This window comes from Pelmatolapia mariae, linkage group LG4 (assembly GCF_036321145.2).
Source record: "Pelmatolapia mariae isolate MD_Pm_ZW linkage group LG4, Pm_UMD_F_2, whole genome shotgun sequence".
NCBI classification, from domain to species: domain Eukaryota; kingdom Metazoa; phylum Chordata; class Actinopteri; order Cichliformes; family Cichlidae; genus Pelmatolapia; species Pelmatolapia mariae.
In genome coordinates, this window is record NC_086230.1 from 19957643 (window position 1) to 19980772 (window position 23130).

The 23130-nt window shown below is 38.8% G+C and overlaps 2 protein-coding genes across 3 annotated transcripts in view; both read left to right on the top strand.

Annotated features, from left to right (window-relative positions):
* prkcab (protein kinase C, alpha, b) overlaps nucleotides 1–10059 on the top strand; it is a 119934-nt gene extending 109875 nt beyond the window's left edge. For both annotated transcript variants that reach the window (XM_063471788.1, XM_063471789.1), the window contains 4 exons: nucleotides 748–828; nucleotides 2101–2208; nucleotides 4982–5122; nucleotides 7558–10059. In XM_063471788.1, coding sequence (XP_063327858.1) covers nucleotides 748–828; nucleotides 2101–2208; nucleotides 4982–5122; nucleotides 7558–7722 — 495 coding nt within the window. In that variant the 3' untranslated portion in view covers nucleotides 7723–10059. The remainder of the gene's footprint in view (nucleotides 1–747; nucleotides 829–2100; nucleotides 2209–4981; nucleotides 5123–7557) is intronic.
* A 3271-nt stretch (nucleotides 10060–13330) lies between these two features.
* On the top strand, nucleotides 13331–22267 carry cacng5b (calcium channel, voltage-dependent, gamma subunit 5b). The gene is made up of 6 exons (XM_063471792.1): nucleotides 13331–13555; nucleotides 16793–17048; nucleotides 18940–19026; nucleotides 19697–19837; nucleotides 19922–20067; nucleotides 21859–22267. Exons 2-6 carry the CDS (start codon nucleotides 16853–16855, stop codon nucleotides 22117–22119), a joined length of 831 nt encoding a protein of 276 aa, XP_063327862.1. The 5' UTR covers nucleotides 13331–13555; nucleotides 16793–16852; the 3' UTR covers nucleotides 22120–22267.
* Nucleotides 22268–23130: the final 863 nt, after the last annotated feature.

Sequence of the window (23130 nt, forward strand, 5' to 3'; positions counted from 1 at the left end):
ATGTGCATGCATACGCATATATACATATATATATATAATTTGTCTGCAATGATTCAGAGGGGAGCATCTCCCAGGTGGGAGGTGAGGGAAGCCCTTACTCTTAGTCGTTTTCTTTTTTTTAAAACTTCCTGACTACTACTCCAGCTGCTAAAATATCACCACATATTAATAACTTTCTAAATCTTTAAATATGCAGGAACACTGACAGAGATTGACGAGGCTTTAACTCTAAACTGTATTTTTTTTTCTTAAGTTAATGAATCCAGAGAAAGATGTAAACATTTGCACCTCACATGGCTGTGGGTTTATCTCCCAAGAAAGCCGAGCAACAAATTATAACTTTGGGAGCTGCATAAATTGCTGCGTTTGTGTGCAGCTGTGCTTTAGCGCGTTGCTTTTGCGTCTCCGTGATTATCATTTCGCGTGTAGTCTGTGTGTGGGAGGCAGTTGTGGGATGGCAAATTGGATGGTAGGAGAAAACGCTTTTGTTATGGAAGCTCGGAATAGCTGAATGTGTTTAATGGTGGTTGATTTGCTTGTTCACTTCTCTCTGATACGTTCACTGTGTCTGCCTTTGGTTGCATACAGTACAACACTGCAGTCGTCACCTTTTACTGCACAGAGTCGAGCAGCAGTGACAGAATAAAGGCAGGTTAGAAAAGGATTTTGACAGCAGGGATGTTGTTGCTTCATGCCCTCACAGTTATTCCACTTCGTGAATATATTTTCTTTTCTCATTACTTTCAGATTATAGCATACCAGCCTTATGGGAAATCAGTGGACTGGTGGGCCTATGGAGTTCTTCTGTATGAGATGCTGGCAGGACAGGTAATGCGCTGTTTTTCATGCACCAATTGTACTTACAGATGTATTCTTAAAATTGTGCTTAAACCTGTTGCAAGTTAATCAGATATAGCCCACATTTTAATATTAGATTAGCAGTGATGATAAGATGCTCGCACATCCCCACAAGGGATGTTACGATTGAGATGTGCTGCCACTCAAGCACAGCCTGCAGTCAAAGCGTTTCCTGCAGTCATTTGGATCTCTGATTTCTTGAAGTCTTATTGGCTGTTCCCCTGGAAAACCTGGTCTTGTTAGGAAAGCTAGCATCCATCCCACTTTGGATGGAACACATGGCTGACCCTCCTTGAGCCTGGTTCTGCAAGAGTTTCCAGAGTTTTTTCTTCCCACAAAGCAACAAAGTTTATCACTTTCTTTCTTTACTTCACACATTATAGTAACCTGTGAATTTTGAGGCGTGATGAGCCCAATGAGCTCCTGTACTACGCCACTGACCATCTGCTTTAAACAAAGAGATTTCGAGATGTGCTTTCAATCTCTTGGAAACTGTGGGGCATTTTCTCCTTCTCTATATTCTGACATTTTAGATGAAAATTAATTAATTAAGATCGGCTAGCATAGTAATCAGATTAACTGATGATGGAAACAGCAGCTAGCTGAAGTGGCTCCAGCTGTATTAATGAAAGATGAGCAATTTGTTGAAGAAAAAGAGAGACAGGGGGAATGACAAGTAATTATCTTCCCAATGCTCAGAAATGAAAGAGAATAGTGAGAAGCCTCACAATATCTGTGTGAATACAGAGAGTTTGGTTTTGATTGAAGATTAAAAGCGACTGCAGCAAAGCACTGCAATATTTCGTCTTATTATTATAACCAGTGTGTGTCCTTGGAAAAAGAAATCGCAAGTTATCTTGGCTCAGATACTTAAGGTGTGAATAAAAGGTTTCCAGTTTCCAGGCAACAGTTTGGAGGAAGACATTTTTCTTAGTTTAGGTGGGTCATGCTTGGAAACAATCACATAAACTGTTATACCAGGATTTGCTGTTTGTTTACCGCACATAAGACGAGTCACTGCTTTGAGTAACCTGGAGTGAACCACACAGGAACCATAAGTAAAATAACAGCTTACAAAGATAGCGATGCCTCATAACACACTTAACACCACAGCGAATCACCTTCACCTGCCGGAGTTGCCGCCTAAGTGTCTTCCACATAACAAGCTGCAAATCGTCATCCTCATTATCATCATCATCATCTTTTGTCTGAACTCTCTGACACTGCTTCTGTTCTCTTCAGCCGCCGTTTGATGGAGAAGACGAGGACGAGCTCTTCCAGTCTATCATGGAGCACAACGTGTCCTACCCCAAGTCCATGTCTAAAGAAGCCGTGTCCATCTGCAAAGGAGTAAGTACTGTGTAAAAGGCCAAAGGACTTCAGATAAGAAGCTCCTGCTGCTTTGCTAAATCTGTTTATTTGTTAAGAGAACTCCTTGAGCAGAAGGCTTGAGAAAACATCATTCAATTAGATTCAATTAGTACCAGATCCACAGTAAAAAGGTTTAGCCAGGTAAAAAGAGAGCCACTTATGTAACACAGAAAACTCTGGCTTTAAGCTCGACACAGCTCAGTAGGTCATTAATCTCACTTCACAGGACACCGCTCTGGTACTGGTAGCTGAACCTCCAGGGTATAATGATATAGGATATAACAGAAAGCCGGTTTCAATAGCTGTCGTGTGCAAGAGTCGGGTATGATTTAATGAAAAAATATTATGTTATATTCATTAAAGCTCAAATCATGAAACAAAGAAGCCTGTCTGATCTGTTGGACACAAAAGCTTTTAACCTCCTAAGCTCAAACGTTGCTCTCAGAGAGAGCACTGCTCTACCCTGGAGCAGCTGCTATACAGTAATTACTTGTTTGCTGCCATTGTAGACATACTTACTGGACACTTATAGTTATTGTAGTTAGTGTATAGTATTATTATTTTATCCACTCTAAGTTGGTGTTACGTGCTGCTGAGAACCCAAACACTGAACATCAGAGGCATGTCAGACATGAGTGATCAAACTAGAAAACAGAAATTGGACCTCCTTTTCTCAGCTGCCTTATTTCTTCATGTCATAGATTCATCAAGATCATGGAAACATTCCTCACAGATTTTGGTCCATATTGACGTGATAGCATTGTACAGTTATTGCAGATTTAACTCACTAACCACTTCATTAACTGCTCATTAACATAAATATCTAATTCGCAATAATATGGCATTAACTCAGTGCATTTAGAAATGTAGATTTACAGAGAAAAAGAGAAAATATCCTGTGAGCAATGACTGAAATAATCATTCGTTAGACTCAAACTACAGCAAAAGCTGCAGAAAAACATCTCTGAAAGCGCAACGAGTTGAAACCTTGTAGCAGACGATCACACTGGGTGCCACTCCTGTCAAAAAAAACCATGAAGGGTACAGTTTGTTACTGTTGCTTGGTCTGAGTCTCAGTTTCTGCCTCAATATTCCGATAATAGGCTCAGAGTTTGATATAAACAACAAGAAAACCTTGATTCATCCTGCTTTATATCAGTGATTCAGCCTGCTGGTGGTGGTATAACGGTGAGGGGGAAATTGTCTTAGTACACTCTTTCACCTTAGTTTCAGCTGAGCATCATTTAAACGCCACACCTGAGTACTACCTGAAAATTATTCCTGACCACGACCGCTTCCACCAGCGTGGTGGTGCCATGTCACAAAGCTCAAATAATCTTGAACATGACAATATATGCAATGTACTGAAATGACCCCCACAGTCACCAGATCTCAATCCAGTGGAGCATCTTTGGGATGTGGTGAAATGGTAGATTCTCGTCAAGCATGTGCAGCCGACAAATCTGCAGCAACTGGGTGATCCCATCATGTCAACACGAAAGTGTTTCCAACACCTTTTTGAATCTATGCGACAAAGAATTAAAGCAAAAGGGGATCCAATATGGTACAAGCATGTTGTAGCTAAAAAAATGACTGCTGAGTATCCACGAAAGTGGCATTTAAACTTTAGATGCTCTTCCTCGTGGGATCTCCAGTCAGTTTTTTTTATTGCACTTTGATCAAAGTGCAATAAAAAAACTGTAGAGACAGAACACTGCAACAGCAAATGTGTCCCATGTTTTTCATTACACCCTCCACGCCTGGAAAATGACTCCCAGTTTGCACCAGTTTTGGTAACAGCAGTACAACGTGTCATCGTCAGGGTTTGTTTCTCGAACCAGACACACACCGTTATACCAAACAATCAACTTTAAGCTACTTTTAAGCTTTTTTGCATTTTCTTAAATAGGTGATTAGAAGCAATCCGACTTGTATACGCTGTGCACGATTATCTAGAAACACGGTCCACAGTGATGTAAATACATTATAAATATTACCAGTCATTTTTAAGGATCCTTTTTAAGAATATGCTGCTTCTCCGTAGCAGGAAATAATTTTCCACACTAACAGTTATGTGGAAAAACGCACCGAATCACCGATTTCCATGGCTTTCAACACTAACCCTTTATTTAGTGACCACCTGGGTTTTTTGGGGGGGGTTTTCTCACACCTGGGGACTTTGTGACATCATCACAGTCAAGTTGGCATCAAGGTCGTCATTAGTATGATTGTTTACCAACAGGGAAATGAGTTTTCACAGCAAATTTAGAAACCGGAGACGATTCTATTAAGATTCAAGCGCGGTCTGATCGAGTTTCTAATAACACACCCGCCTTCATTTATTATGATATTACATCCTGTGGCTGCGTGCCGCCACTAAAAATATCATTCATCGTCTCAGAGCCGCTGACGAGAGAGACTATCCTGACCCCTCTTATTGTTTTCTTCACATTTCATTTGCAACAAATGATTCACAGTTGAAATTAAAAGTGGCTGTTGATTCACAAAAAAAAAGCAGCGATGAAAAGGTGGCGTGATTGCTTGTAACTATATATAAGCTGGTTGAGTGTCAGTCTGGCTCTGCATAATGTTGACGATGGAAGCAAGGATTCAAAAAATGAAAATGAAGTGTATTTGCCATTTCTATGTTTTTGTTTTTAAGATCCTTTCACAGTCCTCCTGCTTTCCTATTTTTACCTTCTTCCCCTCAAGCTGCCTCCATCTCTTCTTTTTTTCCTCCGTTTGTCACCAGCTGATGACCAAGCACCCCTCAAAGCGTCTCGGCTGTGGCCCGGAGGGTGAGAGAGACATCAGAGAGCAGGCCTTCTTCAGACGCATCGACTGGGAGCGCCTGGCCAACAGAGAGATCCAGCCACCGTTTAAACCCAAAGTGGTGAGTGAAGGCTTCCAACGTGTGCTTCCAACATGAAAGAACAACACTGAAGCTGTGCTGTGCAAAAGTCTTAAGCCACCCCTCATCTCTTTATATTTAAGAAAATTGGAAATAGTTGCAACCAATAAAATATACAAACATGCATGAAAATCCAGTATATAAGGCTAAGAAAGAATTTGTGTAATTTTAACGACCTTGAAAGTCAACATTTGGTATGACCACCTTTATTCTTAAACATAGTCTGAACTCTCTTCTCAGCTTTCTTGTCATTCCTTTAATTAGTCTTCAGGAATAGTTCTCGAAGCTTCTTGAAAGGTGTTCAAAGCTTTTCTTTGAATGTTGGCTGCCTTTTGTTCTGTTCTGTCAAGATGATCCCACACTTCTTCTGCTTCTCAGATTTGTATTGCATAGTGCATCAAAATCTCAAGATACTTCTCTGCATTCATACTTGAACAATTTTGACAAAATTCTCAACATCGCTTGCTGAAATGCAGCCACTCCGTCCTGACCTCCTCCATAAATATTGGTGATGATTTGAGCCAAAAGTCTGGAAAAGTAAGCCTGGATGCTACTGATTTACATTTAAAATGAATTCTCTGCCAAGTTGTCTGTAATGTGTAAACAAAACACTGCTTCGTTCATTGAGTTAGATGCCCTTTTTTAACACTTAAATCATTTATAGGTCAGAGTTAAATGGATTAAAAAATTAAAAATATTCCCCTGAAAATGGTCGGGTACAAGGACATCACTGAAAATGAGTGAAAAAGCGCAGCAATCAAACCTCCACTTGGCGACAGTGGGAAGGAAAAACTCCCTTTTAACAGGATGAACTCTCAGGCAGAACCATGTCTGCATAAAAGACCTATTTACCAGCATTTTTTGTACTGACATTTCCTTGACTACAACCTGCATTGTCAGTTTGCTTAATCCTTCCTATAATATTTGGCACTAATGCGTTAATATATTTTTTGTTTTATTCTGGAAATTTCCCAGATAATTACTTATTATGTGATTTTACGTGTTAGCAGAATTTTATGAATTCAACACATACTTGGAGGTGAATTAGTTTGTTTGTTGCTTTTTTAATATGTATATTTTTTGTGCATTTAGTGACACATTCTATCATTTCATCTTTGCCTCAGCTTCTTTTTATCAATACATGGCTCCAGCTGAGCTAAAAGAAAAAATACCTTTTGTTGTATTTTTTTGTTTCTATGTTGCATTTCATGAAATCTGTTCCTTCAGGTGAATATTTCCAGATGCAGAAAGATTTGATTGGTGTTTACATGGTCTAGTATAATATCACAAATGATCGTAAAGCAGCAACGTTACATTATTTATTGGGGGTTTTATTCACCTTTCAGCAAAAACCCTACACAAAAAACAATAAATTTAAATAAATCATGCAGAGTGGGACGTAATGAATTCTAAAGAACACAAACATAAAAAACGAACACTCGTCTTTTGTTTGTATTCTCGTTCATCTCCAGCTGGTGTTGTGGTTTATATGCACTCTGAAGAGCTGAAGGCTGCATCCCAGCTGCAGCCACCTGCCCCGCTGCCTGCCGCTGACACCTAAATGTCCTGCTGTCACCACAAACGCTCCATTCTCTGTTTGCGGACCCCCACGTACTCCATCCCCTTGCTGCCTACAGCGCTTGAAGCAACACAACCGCTGCCACCAATGATTAAAAATAGCTCTCCAAGAGCAGAGTTCCCCTTCACTTCCACACAAAGGCCCTGATAGATGCAGGGTTGCACAGCGGATGTGTCTGCCTCTGCTCACACACGGGGGAGGAAAACATTGCTAAAAGCAGATCCATCCATTCAGGGGGCTTTATGCGGTGTATCACAGTTGTGATCTCATACACTGTGTCATTAATTGGTCTGAAGGGAGTGCCAAACAAAGCCTCCATCTGAGCCTTTATGGTTTGGCTTCTGTAATATTATAGAAGAAGCTGAAAATGCCTCACATGCTGATATGTCTCCTGAGGAAAATGCATTGGGAACAGCAGGCGCTGAAATGCACTACAGGTTTGTTTTTGTTGTGGATTATTCATTCAGAGTGAATTTGTCTCATTTTCCTGTAAGTGTCGTGACTGTGCACAACACACGGCTATAACCGTATATATATTCAGCTGCTTAGACACATGAAAGCCCCGAGCGGGGCCACACACCGATGCTAATGACCTCCACTGTGGGTGCTTAGGGTTAGCTCCTAATCTAATTACAGCGTCTGCCCGGCTACACATCAGGCTTTGACATTTTCCTGCATCCCCTCCCCTGGGACTGTTATGAAGCTTTCTAATGAAAGCGAGGAAGCGCCTTTCATCGTTCCACTCCAATCCTGTTACTGTTAACCAGCTTTTTACTGCCCGGTCAAAAAGATAACTGACCCTTTTCTGCATCTGACATCCTTTTTCCATCTCTTTCAGTGCGGCAAAGGAGCAGAAAACTTTGACAAGTTTTTCACGCGCACCCAACCCGTCCTCACCCCTCCGGACCAGCTGGTCATCGCCAACATCGACCAGGGCGAGTTCGCCGGCTTTTCCTACATCAACCCTCAGTTCCTCCATCCATCCCTGCACAGCGTGGTATGAGGAGAGAGAGAACGGAGATTTTAAAGAAGGAAAAACACACAAAAAAAGCATGACTGTCACTGAATACAGGTTCCTTCCGGTCTCAACCAAACACCCCGCTGTCAACAGACTCGCATCATCCTCCGCAGTGCTCCGTCTACTAGCTATCAACACCCGCATCGAGAAATGACCGAGGAGAGAGGAGCAAAGTGTGAAAACCATATATGTACAATCTAAAGAGAATCGCTTTTCCAAACATCTCACAGTATGTTCTTTTATTCTAACTCTCTGCCTCTTTTTCCAGACCTGCAGCCTTTACCTTGTGAACGAATGTGTCTCAGTATCAGTTACTATCTCTTTAGGTATTAAATCAGTTTTCCCGCTCATCCCACCTCTCATGCTTCCCCCATGTCACCACACAAAGAGCTGCAATGCACAACAAATACGGAACCTATTTTTTCTGCTCTGTCCCGGCTTTATCTACTTCTGAACTGCTACATGTGTAAATTATATTTATATACTAAAAGAAACAAACAAAAAAAAGAGGTAGTATACTGTTACATGAGTGCCAAAGTAGAAGTGGAATAATACATTTCTATTGCTGTCCTTGTAGTGTTTTTTCTCCACCCTTCCTCCTCTGGCCTTTTTTCCCAGTGAAAAAAAAAATAAACGAAACCCTTAAACAGGGGCTGTTTGTATCTGTTGTTTTGTAGGACGTGTAAAACTACAGTATACCTAACCCGACATGGAGAAGCTGAATCAAACTGTGCTACAGTTACAAACTGTCTAGGTCTTTTCAATGCAACAGATGTTGCCTACAGTGGCTATAGGGTCAGAAAAGTGTGGCTAAAAAGTCGCAGTGTTTTGAATGATAAAGATGCTATTTTCCATATGCACAAGCAGATCTCTGTTGCATGCTTATTTTCTGACTCTGTACGAGCAGTAGACTCTAGGATGCATTACACGTCTGGTATCATTGTAAAGTTTAGTATTACGATATAAACAGCGTTGATATATAACTGTGGTACGTTTTCTTCTGAAGAGAGGGTCCTAATTGGGAAAAACAAAAAAAGGGGGTTTGTCCCTGTTTTAATGTTCTGTTTAAAAGACAGCTTTTACGTTCAGAGCGACGTCTAACCCCTCTGTCGTGAGTCGACCGTGTTTTTGTTTTATTTATTCGTTTCTGGGGGGTCTTTTATGTAAATATGTTTCGAAGCGATGAACTACTTGCAGATTTTATACTACGAACTGAATGTGCTTTTATTACCGTAGACGGTTCGGACATTTCTATGTTTAGATTAGCCCTAAGAAGAGATATATAACGTTTGGCTGAATCTTTGGTAGCTTTGGTATCAGCAAACCTTGTTATATGTATTTCCACTACTTATCCATTGTTTTCTACTCGGTGTCATATAGAGAATATGCAGCACTTACTGTGCGTGGAACCCTTGAATGCCCTCTTGCCTTGGTCGTCTCAGGGCTGACTCCTTATGTAACTAAACCACGTTAATGCTAATGAGGATTTCAGAGCCCTTCCTGGGGGGACGAAATACGTCCTTTCTTTATATATATCGTGTGTGCATGCGTGAGGCGAGGCCTGATCTAAGCATGAGAAAGACCCCTTGCATGAAATACAGAGATCCCTGGTGTGGAGCATGAAGTTTCCCACCTTACCGCGCAGAATTAGACAAACCCCCACCATCCCAGTCCAACCAGCATCGTGCGCTTTCATGTCTCTTCCCAGTTTCGCTGTCATGTAGCCGGACCTGTTTGGCTAAAATGCTAAAATATAAGCAGACAAATGTGTGTAAATTGCTTCTAATGGCTTTTTGTTTACCGGTGCCAAACAGTCTTTTTTTGATTTCAGTCAGGTGCGTCAAGCAGTTTGTTTATTTCTGTATTTCTTTGGGGGTTTTTTTGTGTGTGTGTGTGTTTTAATTACCAATATGTACAAATTAAAACAGTGAATCTTCAAAATGAACTGCCAAATTAAGGAAGACTTTTTACCACAGCTTTTAACCTATGAATCAGTTATGTACCATGAAGACTGGTGTTGCAGCTGTCACATATATCAGGACCAAAATGAGATCTCTACGTTTAATCTGCGTGTTTACATGTCTCACATTGAGAATCTGAACTGAAAGAGGGATTTAAAAACAAAAACAACCCCTTAACAGAGATCATCATATGTTGGGCTAGTCAGGGTACAGAACCACTACAGGCTACAGTTAGAGCCACAGGGATGTTTGTATGTTTTCTTTCACTGCCCTTGCTTTTTGTTAACCTGATTCTTCTCGTTCCTCTGTTATTTGTGGTATGACGGATACTGTGCATAAATAAAGTATGAAAATGAAAATATTCCTCCGCTCTTTTTCATTGTGGACTTTTTCTTCTAACTCTGTGGTCACGTGTTAATCTGCATTTACATCATGTCACAGGTCAACGGCACACGCAGGCCTTTTCCTGCTTTGAAGGAGGCTAATTTGACCTACTGGATAACATTCATTCGTTTTCTTACCTTAGGTTTAGATTTTATGGTTTACGTTCTCCTTTGCTAGAGTTAATAGCGGTGACATACCACAGGCCTACACTCGGGCAGTGTGACTCACAGCTTAAGTTTTGCAGTAAATTTCCTGGTTCTCACTTTTGCCTCATAGTATTTTTGTCTCACGCTGAAATGCCTAAAGTAGCAAGCGCATAAATGACATTATGCCGCATTGTTTTCACATTGCTGTGTGTTTTGTACACACTGCACATGACAGAAGCTGGATGACACGGGCGTGTGGTTTAAAAGCTTTTACAAGCAAAACTTTACAGTCCTTGAGGTCGGTTAAGTACAACTTCAACACTGTTACTTGTGTTACTTTATGCTTTTTCTTTACCTTTTAACTTTTTTGTTCAACCAATCCCCATTTGACTTTATTTCACAATAAATAATGCATTAAAGAAAAGACAGCTTTTTGGGTTTTTTTATTTCCTACCGATTTAATCATGTCACCGCCACCCTTATTTGGCTTGAGGAAAAGGAGATTAAATTACCAGTGATTGAATTATGCATGATGTACTGTATCACAGTATACAAGAAAGACTCAGAGAGCGCAACTCCCCCCAAAGAGCAAGTGCTGTACTAAACCTTTTTATGTTTTATGATGTTTTTATTGCAACATGATCGAGGGTCAAATGCTTAGCCAACCTAGGTACTCATGTTTCCCCAAGGCCTCGAATATTGTTGTGAAGTTTGAAGATGATCCATAAAAAACGATATCATAATGTTAAATGTTAAATCTAAATGTTATATTTAAATCTAAATCTAAATGTTAAATGTTAAATCTAAATATTATATTTAAATCTAAATGTTAAATCTAAATGTTATATTTAAATCTAAATCTAAATGTTAAATCTAAATGTTAAATGTTAAATCTAAATATTATATTTAAATCTAAATGTTAAATGTTGAATCTAAATATTATATTTAAATCTAAATGCTAAATGTTAAATCTAAATGTTATATTTAAATCTAAATCTAAATGTTAAATGTTAAATCTAAATATTATATTTAAATCTAAATGCTAAATGTTGAATCTAAATATTATATTTAAATCTAAATGCTAAATGTTAAATCTAAATGTTATATTTAAATCTAAATCTAAATGTTAAATGTTAAATCTAAATATTATATTTAAATCTAAATGTTAAATGTTGAATCTAAATATTATATTTAAATCTAAATGCTAAATGTTAAATCTAAATGTTATATTTAAATCTAAATCTAAATGTTAAATCTAAATGTTAAATGTTAAATCTAAATGTTTAGGCTAACATGCAAATTTATTGTACGGATCAACGGAAATACCAAAATAAAAGCTTTCCGAAAACCTCCGGTGCAAAAGTGTGCCGGTAGTGGTCAGACACGTTCTCACTCCCTAAGCGTAATGTTTTACGCTAGGTGACAAATCGTCAACATTTTATGCTTTCGGGTACCCAACACGTTCCTAAATGACGGCATCAGAAAAAGGAGAGCAGATGAGAACCGTTTGGACTCAATCTGCACACGTTCGTTCATTTTCTTTAAATCGCTTTGGAAAACACTATTTTACGTCATTTAACTGCTAGTTAAGGTTAGGAATAAGGTTATGGTTAGGGATAAGGTTAGGTTTAGGGCTGGAACACATGGCTGGAACGTCTATTACGGCGGGACCGTTATTCCACTGGAATTCAGCCATAACCCGGCCCGGACCATGAGAAGGCACGTCCAGCGATTTAGCTGAAAACATCGGAAGATCCGTTTTGTCGGCCATCCAAAGGTTCAGCAGTAGTGCACCCTCAGCAGCTGCAGTCTCCACTTCACAATCGCTGCAGCACATGTCCAGCAAAATCGCTGCTCGTAGGCAAGAAGTGAAGCAGCTCATGGCGGGGAGAAGTGAGGGGGAGAGCAGACACAATCTCTGACCACTACTGGCACACTTTTGCGCTGGAGGTTTTTGGAAAGCTTTTATTTTGGTATTTCCGTTGATCCGTACAATAAATTTGCATGTTAGCCTAAATATTTAGTTTTCTGTAACATTTAGATTTAACATTTAACATTTAGATTTAACATTTAACATTTAGATTTAAATATAATATTTAGATTTAATATTTAACATTTAGATTTAACATTTAACATTTAGATTTAACATTTAACATTTAGATTTAAATATAATATTTAGATTTAACATTTAACATTTAGATTTAATATTTAACATTTAGATTTAACATTTAACATTTAGATTTAATATTTAACATTTAGATTTAATATTTAACATTTGATGAAAAGTTACAAATATTTTACTAAATGTTGTAAAAAATTACTCGAAAAAACATGTTTTTGTAAGAAAAAACATGTTTTTGTAAGAAAAAACATGTTTTTGTAAGGTTTTGAGCTAAATGTGGAAAAATGTTGCCGTTAATTTCAGCATGTTTCACTTTACAAACGGCGCCCCATAGAAATGTATTACATGTCATGTATCTATATAGTTCAGCCTGCTTGTGAAATAATGTGGCGGATACTTTTTAGCACCAAATATTTTGGCACCAACTGAGTACTTTACTTTAAACTTTAAACACCGCAGTCTACCTGAGTACAGATGCGTCCGTTTATGACCACAGTGTACACATCCTCTGTGTAGCTATTGAAGTGGCCAGAGAGTGTATATGAATCACAGAGACCATTTTACAGCAGAACAAACGACTAGTTGTTCGAATAATGTGAGAATGTAACCAGGGTAGTTTTTCCACCCCTGATTGGAGGTGTGTTTTCTTTAAGACGTGACCATAAATAAATAAAATGCTAGTTTATAATATACAACATGGATCTGTAAAGAATTTCATTACAGAACATAAACTACTCTATCCTTTCCTGATTGGAGCTGTCCTTGGTCCTGATAGAAACAGAGTGAGTTCATGTAAAGGACATCACACTGACTTAAATTCATTGATTCATCGCAGAGAGTTAATCAAAGCTTTGACCAGTTGGCTCATTAGCCGTGGAGTGGACTCGCTTTTATAGCAGGTCTCTCTCTCCACAACATCAACAATGCAACTCTCTCTCTCTCTCTCTCTGAAATCACGCAGCAGAGAGCGGGACCAGCCATCCGTCTCAGTTTATCTCACGGACTGTGTCTGCAATGCGTTATCTCTCTCCCCAAAGATTACACAGTTTTCCGAACGAATTCGTGACCGACTCGACGGAGCAGCGCCGATTTTCCTCCGTAAGTCAAACCTTCAGCGGGCAAACTGCAGGAGTGAGGTTTTAATTCACAACTCTGGGCGCAATCTCTGCTCCGAGTGCAGGAAGAGCCAGACGGATCATAAACAGGTGCGTGTGATAAAGTCTCTCTCTGTCTCTTTTTAAATTAATCAGCAGCTTTAATCTAAAATGGTCAACTATTTTTAATCCTTGATTCCAGTAACCTGCAATGATCTGTTTCATTTGAGTATTGAGTTGCAGTCTAATATTCCTACACAAGTCTATACACACAGTACTCCTTAGCTCACTATGTACCCATATCTTAGCTGTAGTACTTCATTGTGACAACATGTTTGGTTTTAATAGGAGTAACAATGAAACTGTGCTTATAACCTTCATGGTCAGAGTTCAAACTTGGATTAAGAAGAGACGTTTGAGGACGCTTAGTCTTGATTATGGATGAAAGAGCTCCTTCATGTTTGATAAGTGAAGTGTGAATATTGTGCACTGACATGTTATGGAGCGATAATGCTAAAAGGAGTGTTTTTTCCATCCCTCTAAAGGAATTTAACCTGTGAAGTAATGACAGATTCTAATAGTCATGTAGACACCCAGTATGTGTTTTTACATTATATTTGTACAATAATCTTTTCCTTTATTGCTATTTCAGAAAGATATAACTGCATATTTGAAGAATTCCAGTGTCCACTTATTGTTTACTCACCTTTTTGTTTGTTTGTTTGTTTGTTTTTTAAAATGTGACCTATAGTGAAGCAGATTTTGCACAAATATCTTGAATTCTATTTCTACTTAAAATAATGCTGATTGGAGGTGTCCTGGTGGTCTCGGTGTTTTCAATACTGACCGTGTAATTGCAGTGTTCCCGATTTGTGTATTGATCCTTTAATTTCTGTCAGCACTCTGCTGTCACTAAGTAATAAAATACGTGATAAAATGCTCTGGATGGTACTGGATAACAGTCAGACTTGTGATATATGAATATTGGCTGTTTCAGAGTAAATGAGGTGACCTTGTTGGGGGATGATTTAGATGATATGGAGGCTGTTTTTACTGATAAAATGTGATCTCTTAAAGAGCAGCCACTGGGTTTTTTAGCAGCTTAAACTCTAGTTGCTCAAGGGGCAACAAAAAGAAGTCTTTATGCTGATTAATGTGCTTGTAGAGGGAAAAAATTCCTATTTATGCAAAACTGTTTCATAAATATGCTATGAATCAGCTACTATTTAGCCCCGTTTAATATCTGTCCTCTACTTGATCCCTCCCCTTATCACCACCCGGAGATTATTCACATGGGGTTCCCAAATGGGATGTAAATCATCACCTTGTCTCTTCAGATGATGTCTCATTATGTTATCAGTCGGCCAGATCCCAGTGCTGGCTTGCACTGTTGGATTCATGGCCGTAAAATGTCAGAAGCTCATCTTGGATTTCAGATAAAGTGACCGTTTGTATTCATAGTAGCAGACTGCGACACATTTAATGTACCTCTGCCTGGAGGCTCAAACAGGTTTTATTGAATCACACTTCATTTTCCTTTTTGTGGGAGGTTGGATAGTTAATTCTCATGACTGAATTAGTATTTTCTGTGACAATGAAACTTGGAGTCAAATGTAAAAAGAAAAAGATGCTACAATGTTTTTTCCACTCTTTCTCTCTTTTGATTTCTCTCTGAAAGTGTCAAGGGGCACACAGCGGCACACCTCAAGCACCATCACAGTTTCTGTAATGGAAACCTCTTTGTTGAAGTTTGTATTTACATGAATATGCAAAGATTTTAGAGGTTATGGTGGTGTTTTATGAATCTGAACATTGCTCTTTAATGGAATGAACTGAGACTGGGAAAGGTGCCAGACTGATGAAATATAAACATTAACTCCGTCACGAACCGTATACTCTTTATTTAAGGAAGCTTGTTTCTGCCATTAAAATAACTCAAAATTTGAAGCTATGAGTCCCACAATACTGACTCTCTCAAAATTTCAGTTTACTTCTGAGTAATTTGAAATTTCATGATATCTAACTCAACTCAACTCCAGATTTTGTGATATTAGCCTGAAATTTTTACTCAAAAACAGCAAAAATAATAAACAAATACATAGATAAACAAATAATCAGTGGCGGGGACAAGTTTTTATATATATATACTAATGATAAATTAGTCCTTATACAAACTACTTAATTCACTTTGGATGGTGCTTTATCCATATGACCCAGTAACTATTAGCTCAGTTATGATTTACAAAAATACAACCAGTCCACATTGTGGAGTCTGCAGTTAGCTTAGCTTAGCACAAATATTGGGGGGGGGGAAAAAATGAATAACTAGCTTGTTTCCATCCAGGTGTGAGGCATATAGTAGTCACAAAGCGCTGTTAAACAAAATAAGTAAACACTAGGAATATTCACAATGAACAATGAAAAGAAAATTAAAACACAGCTGATAGCAACACAAAACCATGTTAAAAACAGGCTAAACTCAGATAGTAAAACAATAATACCAAAGGAAACTCAACAAATCCACAAAGTTAGCTAAACATAGCTAGCATTGTAGACTGCTTCAAAGTCCTGATGTTACAGACTGAGAGACTGTGTCCTCCCCCAGTCTTCAGTCTTATACTAGCTTCAGCTAAATGCAGCTAGCTGCAAACAAGGCAGTGAGCAGCAGTCTGTTTATCAAGAAGTTGAGATAAATAGTCTGGAATTAGCTAATTTTCATGAACAGATACATGAATTACAAAATAGTGGAAGGCAGATTTTGTTCCTTGTAGCCAGTCACAGGAGCTGATTTCCCAGTTTCTTTATGCTATGCTAACAGGGCTCATGCTAATAATAGTATTCTCAGCCTTTAACCCTGTAACCCTGTAAGAGTTTTTGAGATCTCTACATTATTAAAAAAACAAACAAACAAAAACAAAACCCACAAACAAAACCCTAAATAAATTGCACAATATATATTTTAAGCAGTAGATTGCAAAAGAAAAAAAATGCTAGTTAAAATATAACTCAAATTAAAACTCATATATGCAAATTAATAATTATAATTAATGACTACTTGTTTTTATTTGTCAGAAGGTTCAATAAACAGAATTTTCTGTTTTTTTTAGTCATAATTTTGTAAATAACATTTTGAATTTTGCTAAAAAATATATATAAATTCACGTTTTATATGTCACAGGATCTTTTTTTAACTTTTGTTTGGTTGTAATTTTTTTTAGAGGTTATAGTTTGTTTTTCTTCTTAGTGTTTTTGTTTTGTTTTGTTTTTTTATTTTAAGCATCTTTTTTGGTGGTTTCTGTTTCCAGCTTCTTTTAAAGTGCCACATCCATCTCCCTTTTTCTCCTCCAGCTTGCTGCTGGGATTATTCTGTATTTTACACCGGCTGCTGGAGCTCACCCTGCTGTGGCCATGAGTGCGTGCAGCAGAAAGGCCCTGACTTTGCTGAGCAGTGTCTTTGCAATCAGTGGCCTGGGGCTGCTGGGAGTGGCAGTGAGCACCGACTACTGGCTCTACCTGGAGGAAGGAGTCATTATGCCTCTGAACCAGAGCACTGACATCAAGACCTCGCTGCACTCTGGCCTCTGGAGAGTCTGCTTTCTGGCTGGTTAGTGACTAGATTTTAAAAATTAAGGAAATATGTGGGTACGGCTATCTCTGTGCTCCTGAAATTTGTCAGTTAGTCATGGGTGAATCAAAAGTGTAGAACAGATAACGCCATTGGATTTTACACTCTCACATTCAAGATCTTAATCATCTCTACAGTAAATGTGGCGACAGCAGCAAGCTGTCACAGTGATGTATCATCATATAAACCACCAGTATTCATATTCACACACATTCACAATTACATCATCACTGTGTGTGTGAGTGGAAGAGAGCTTGTGAGTAAGTGTCGAGTACAAGTAAAAGTGAGAAAAAGAGCAATGAGGAGACAGAGGATGAGTCCTTGTGTCTGTGTGACGTTGTCCTGCACAACGTCATGTCTGTGTAGCATTTTAGAGCATTATCAAGCTAAAAAAGGCCATTAGGGAATATCACTGCAGTGAACTAGTGAATATGTTCTACTTATATGTGACTATCAAGGTCAGAGCTGCAGTGTACTGTGTGTTCTGCACTGTGATCAATTTTCAGCAGGTTATGCTACTGTCACTCCTCTTTGGGAATCAGAACATGCAAAAACTGACAATTTTGGACAAAGTCACTCCAGTCTTGACACTAGTGAAGGTTTGAATCTTGTTATCTTGTTACAGCTGTCACTGTTACAAGATAACAAGATAGCCATGTTGTTCAAAAACATCAGATAATCTTTTCTACCATCAGCTGTAGCTGTCCATCCTTCTTGTGTCCTCTTTTGGGCCCTCGCTATGTTAGTAACACTGCTTTTACTCTTCGTGACAGACGTGAAATTATAGAGCAATTACATAATGTGTAAAAGTACCCTAACCTCTGCTGATGCAGTACCTGCAGCGTTCCAGGCCTCCTCTGGCATTAACATCAGCACAAAAGCTGTGTGCTGGGAGCTTCACGGCATGGGTTTCCATGGCTGAGCAGCTTCTGTATTTGGGATGGCTCAGTACTTTTGCCCATATATTTTGTCTAGAATCATCTGGGCTAGTTTGTGTTGTTCACAGTATTTTGTAAATGTCCATATTACCCTAAGTGAGTCCCAAACTTCACAGAGAGAAGGTCTAAGTGAGTACAGTGGAAAATAAGTAGCACAATAAGACAAAACAACACATTCCCACATACTGACACTCAGTCAACACAGGAACAACCAGAGGAACTAGTCCCTGTCTCAAAACTACCTTTGGTTACAATGGACAAGTGTCCCACGACCAAGCTTCGACTTTATTATTTTAAAGCTTGTAATCAGTTTTCATTTAAATGGTCACATTCACATAAAGAAAGCATGCACAGAATCACCAAACAAATCTGCTCAAAAACAAACAAACAAACAAACGAAAAATATTTCACAAGTTTGACAACTTTGCCCCAAATTATGTTTTACAAAGGTTTTTTCCCCTTGTGAGGTAGACTTCTACTACACAACATTATAAGTTCATTTACAGCTCATTTATGAAATCTCCGATCATCCAAGAGCAGTTGAGCAAACGTCATTCAGCAAAAATAATGAGTAGATATCCCTGCCACCACATCTAAAACTGTTGTGAGCCTGTGTCAGTATGTGTCATATGATTGTCACTAAGTCAGTTATATGGGGCAGGAATTCTCCCACAGATTTCTATTTAGGACTCTTTGGCTGCCATGTGTCTCTTAAAATGCCTCTGCCCACATGCCGACCTCTTCTCTGCCTGTTTCAGCCTTTTGCTTCTGTTCTTACTGATTGTTAAACCTTCTTTAAGCTCCACTTTAATTCTAGTCATTTAAATAACTGACTTTTAATCCTCAAAGAGTTCTGCACATCTGTTTGTCCGATGTTTGTGAGGGTAAATTCGAATGAGTCTCACTCTCACTTCTGTCTCGTTCCTTTGCAGGTGATGAGTCAGGTCGGTGCTTCACCATCGAGTACATCATGCCAATGAATGTCCAGCTGACGTCAGAGTCCACAGTGAACGTGCTCAGTAAGTACCAGCAGGAGACACCGCCTCCAGCTGCAGCTTTAGGCAAAAAAAAAAAAGTAATCACAACTAGCACTTGTTCATATTAAAGGCTGGGGGCATTTTTCAGTCTGAGAACTTGTTTTCCAATAAGTCTGAATGCAGTGAGACCACATACGTCTGACTCATCTGAACCCTCGCGTCGCTGCCTGCTCCTCCCTGGAATACTTATTGCCTCTTCACAGACAGTCCTTCAGTAAAACTCAATGTCAAAACTTAACTGAAGGATAAATCACTCCAGTTAGTCGATATAATGAGCTCCAGTGCAGCGCTCCATTTGGTGGAATTTTATTATAATTTTTTTATTTCAAGACTCATTGTTCTCCATCCTCTCTCTTCTGTGGTTCTCTAGTTTGAATGTAAAACTATTTTCTATCAAAGACGACAAATTAAAAAACTGCTGTATAATTAAAATAGATCAAAACAGGCCCTAATTTCCCTTTGTGATATTAAGATAATCTAAGTGTAATTTTTTCCAATTTCCACATTAAAAGACTGTTATTCTGCTTTTTTTCTTATTTATAAGTATATAGTATTTTTTTTCATATCTCAGCTTCTTTGGCTCAATCATTTGTTTAGTGTTTTTGTGGTTAAACAGCAGGTTCCTTCATCTGCTTTTTATCCTCCTCTTCAGAGATGATCCGTTCAGCCACTCCGTTCCCTCTGGTCAGCCTCTTCTTCATGTTCATCGGTTTTGTCCTCAACAACATCGGCCACGTCCGCCCTCACCGCACCATCCTGGCATTTGTCTCTGGAATCTTCTTTATCCTCTCAGGTAAGGCAACTCCTCCTTTCTCTGGATCATCTCCTGTCGTGTCTCCCTTTTACTTTTTTAACATCCAGTTTCTCCGTCTATCAGGTCTGGCTTTGGTGGTGGGCCTGGTGCTGTACATTTCCAGTATAAATGATGAAATGCTGAACAGGACGAAGAGCAGTGAGGCCTATTTTGCCTATAAGTACGGCTGGTCCTTTGCCTTTGCTGCCCTCTCCTTCCTGCTCACTGAGGTGAGAAGCTGAACATAAAAAAAGAAATGACTTTTACTGCTGTTTGGCACGGCTGTGGATGCAGCATCCGTCAGTTCACACGCTAAAAAACATTCAAAGAAAAAACATGTTTATATGTTCACATGAATAAATCTAGATAACATAAAAACATTGAGCTCTCATTGCCGCTGTGCACTTGTTGGCATGTGTGGTAGTAACAGGAAGGTAAATAGGAAGGATTTTGTTTTGAAATCTCCTCCTTAAAATGACTGTGCTCATAGTATTGAGTGTTTACTGCCCTCCAGGGTTCACATTGAGGAAATACAGGATTACCTCAGGTAAACAGCTATTATGATATTATTATTAACATGCATAAATACTGATGTTTACAGTATTCATATACTAGTTATTCTAATATACTATTGCATTGATAAAAAATTAAACTTTCGGTTATCCTGTGTTCATTACTTACGTTTTTGCATTTGCGTGTCATTCTGTTTGCAAACACAATGGCTCCAAACTTTTAAATGAATTCGTAGAGATGTAGATTGACTGATTTATTGGTGGAAAATTGACAAAAAGCCTTGTAACTTAAGTGTGAAATATGTTGTCAACATATAGAAAGTACCATTTAAAGATTTAAAATATCATGTTACATTTGACCTCTGACCTCTCCTTCAATGTCAGTCAATTGATCTGAAGGTCAAAGTAATGAAAATGCTTTATAGAGCTTATTAAGGAGACAACAGGTTTTCAGACTGATGACAACATGTTAGCATTTTTGAGTACATGTTGTGTTATGTACATTACATTAATGTGTTACAAATGTTTAAATACGTTCAACAATTCAACAATTTGAATACATGAACAATTTTATAATTGTTGGGTTTTTTTGTTTTTGTGAGCAATACTCACAATTTTGTGTCAAGTATATTAAAATAGGTTTCAGAAGGGAAAATAACAGCTTCTTAAACTATGTTTAAAAAGAACAAACAAAACAAACTGAATATATACAAAATACAATAGTATTCCCTTCAAAGTAAAAGCTTCACAGAGAGTGAGCTGCCTTGTTGGAGGTTTGGTTTCACTCTCGTTTTTGTTTGTTTAGTTTCTTTTTCATGTTTATAGCTCATGAGCTCATCAGAGGTGAATCACAAATCATTAGAATATTTAATTTCCAGTTTGAGTGAATTTCTGTGCAAACAGTGTAAATATCATTTGATGATCAGCACCCTCACCAAGGTCACTGCTGAAAAGGCTGGCTGTTTGCAGAGCGCTGTATCGAAGCATGGTAATGCAAATTCAACTGATTCGACACAAAATTCAAGGTGTTTGAAGTCCACTGTGAACTTTCTGCAGTCGGAGATGATTTGGGGTGTCGTGTCATCTGCTGGTCCGAAGTCCGAAGTCAATGCGGCCTTCTACCAGGAAGTTTTACTGCGCTTCATGCTTCCATCTCCTGACAAGCTTTCAGGAGATGCCGATTTCCTTTTCCACCTGCTCACAGTGCCAAAACTACTACCAAATGATTTGCTGACCATATTATTACTGCGCTTGATTGGCCAGCCAGCTCACCTGACCTGAACCCCACAGAGCATCTTTCAAGAAGAAGATGAGAAATACCCGACCCCAAAAATGGCACGATGCACTGATGCAGTAATTCATGGTCCCAACCAAGTACTGAGTGTATAAATGGACATACTTCTCTCTGTCTTCTAATAATTTCAGATTGTTAATTACTGAATGTCATAAGATATAAGCCATAATGATCATATTGTTATTTATGAAGAAACTGACTCTTCCTCACTGCAGAGCGCCGGCGTCATGTCGGTCTACCTGTTCATGAAGCGCTACGCAGCAGAGGAGCTCTACCAGCCCCGCCATCCCAGCTTCTACCGTCCTCGCCTCAGCAACTGCTCCGACCACTCTGGTCAATTCCTCCACCCGGAGGCCTGGTCACGCGGACGGAGCCCCTCGGACATCTCGAGTGAAGCTTCCCTTCAGATGAGTACCAGCTACCCTGCTCTCCTCAAATGTCCTGACTATGATCAGGTGTCCTCTTCGCCCTGCTGAGGGGCGGTTATTAACCTACCAGTTAATAAAGAGTCACCGAGGCATTGTCAAAAGGCCAGAGTTTAAGATACAAGGTTGATATTTAACTGTGAGTTTGCACCATTATGACCGTGGTCAAGGGATTTGGAAACCAGTCATTTTCAGCAAGTTGTTGTTTGTTTTTACTTTTTTTTTATCAGGTCAGGAAAGATTTTGGGGAGTTTGTTGTTGTAGCAGACACGACTGCAAAATTTGCAGATTTTAGAAGAAACAATACATGGTCATTGTGCCACTGCTTCTGCAAAGATCTCAAAAACATTTAAATAATTTTTTATTTTCATGTTCAGAAGGTCAAGTATAGATTACTTTGAACTGTATTTTTACTGTACCTGTGCTTTTTACTTTCCAGTGCCTCACAGCTGTTTCTTTGCTTCCTTTTGTGATTTAAATCAGTGTGTCATGTTTTAGGACCTTCTATATGTGCTAGTATGGATCACATCAGTGCAATAACAATAATATCAGAAGGCACAATAATATCTGTGGTTGATGTTTCATTGGATGTGCAGTTTCAAAAGCACACATTTCGCTCAGAAGTTGCTCATGATCACAATCAGCAATACCTCTGCAATCAGAGCCAAACGTAGAAAAAGAATAGAATGTAAAATGTGTCTGGTCTTTTGCAGTTTGTATTTCTACAGAGTTTCATTTACCTCACATTTGTGTTAAACTATGAGCATGTTATTGGTTACTGTTTGCTGCAAAAAACACTTGGCTGCCTTTATTTTCCCTTAAAACTGATCAAAAACAAGGCAGTAAAACTGCCTACCCACCTACTACACGTGAGGCTCCATCTCACAAAACCCTACAGACAAAGGCTGTTGTGCAGTTGAAGGGCAGTTCATTCAGATGTGATTCTAATTTTCAGTGATGTTGTCATTTGACACCTGCAAAGGCAGCAGGAAAACCGGATTGTCATCAAACTAAAGGGAACATATTCAAGACGTTATGTTGAAATGCCTTTGACTCTTTATT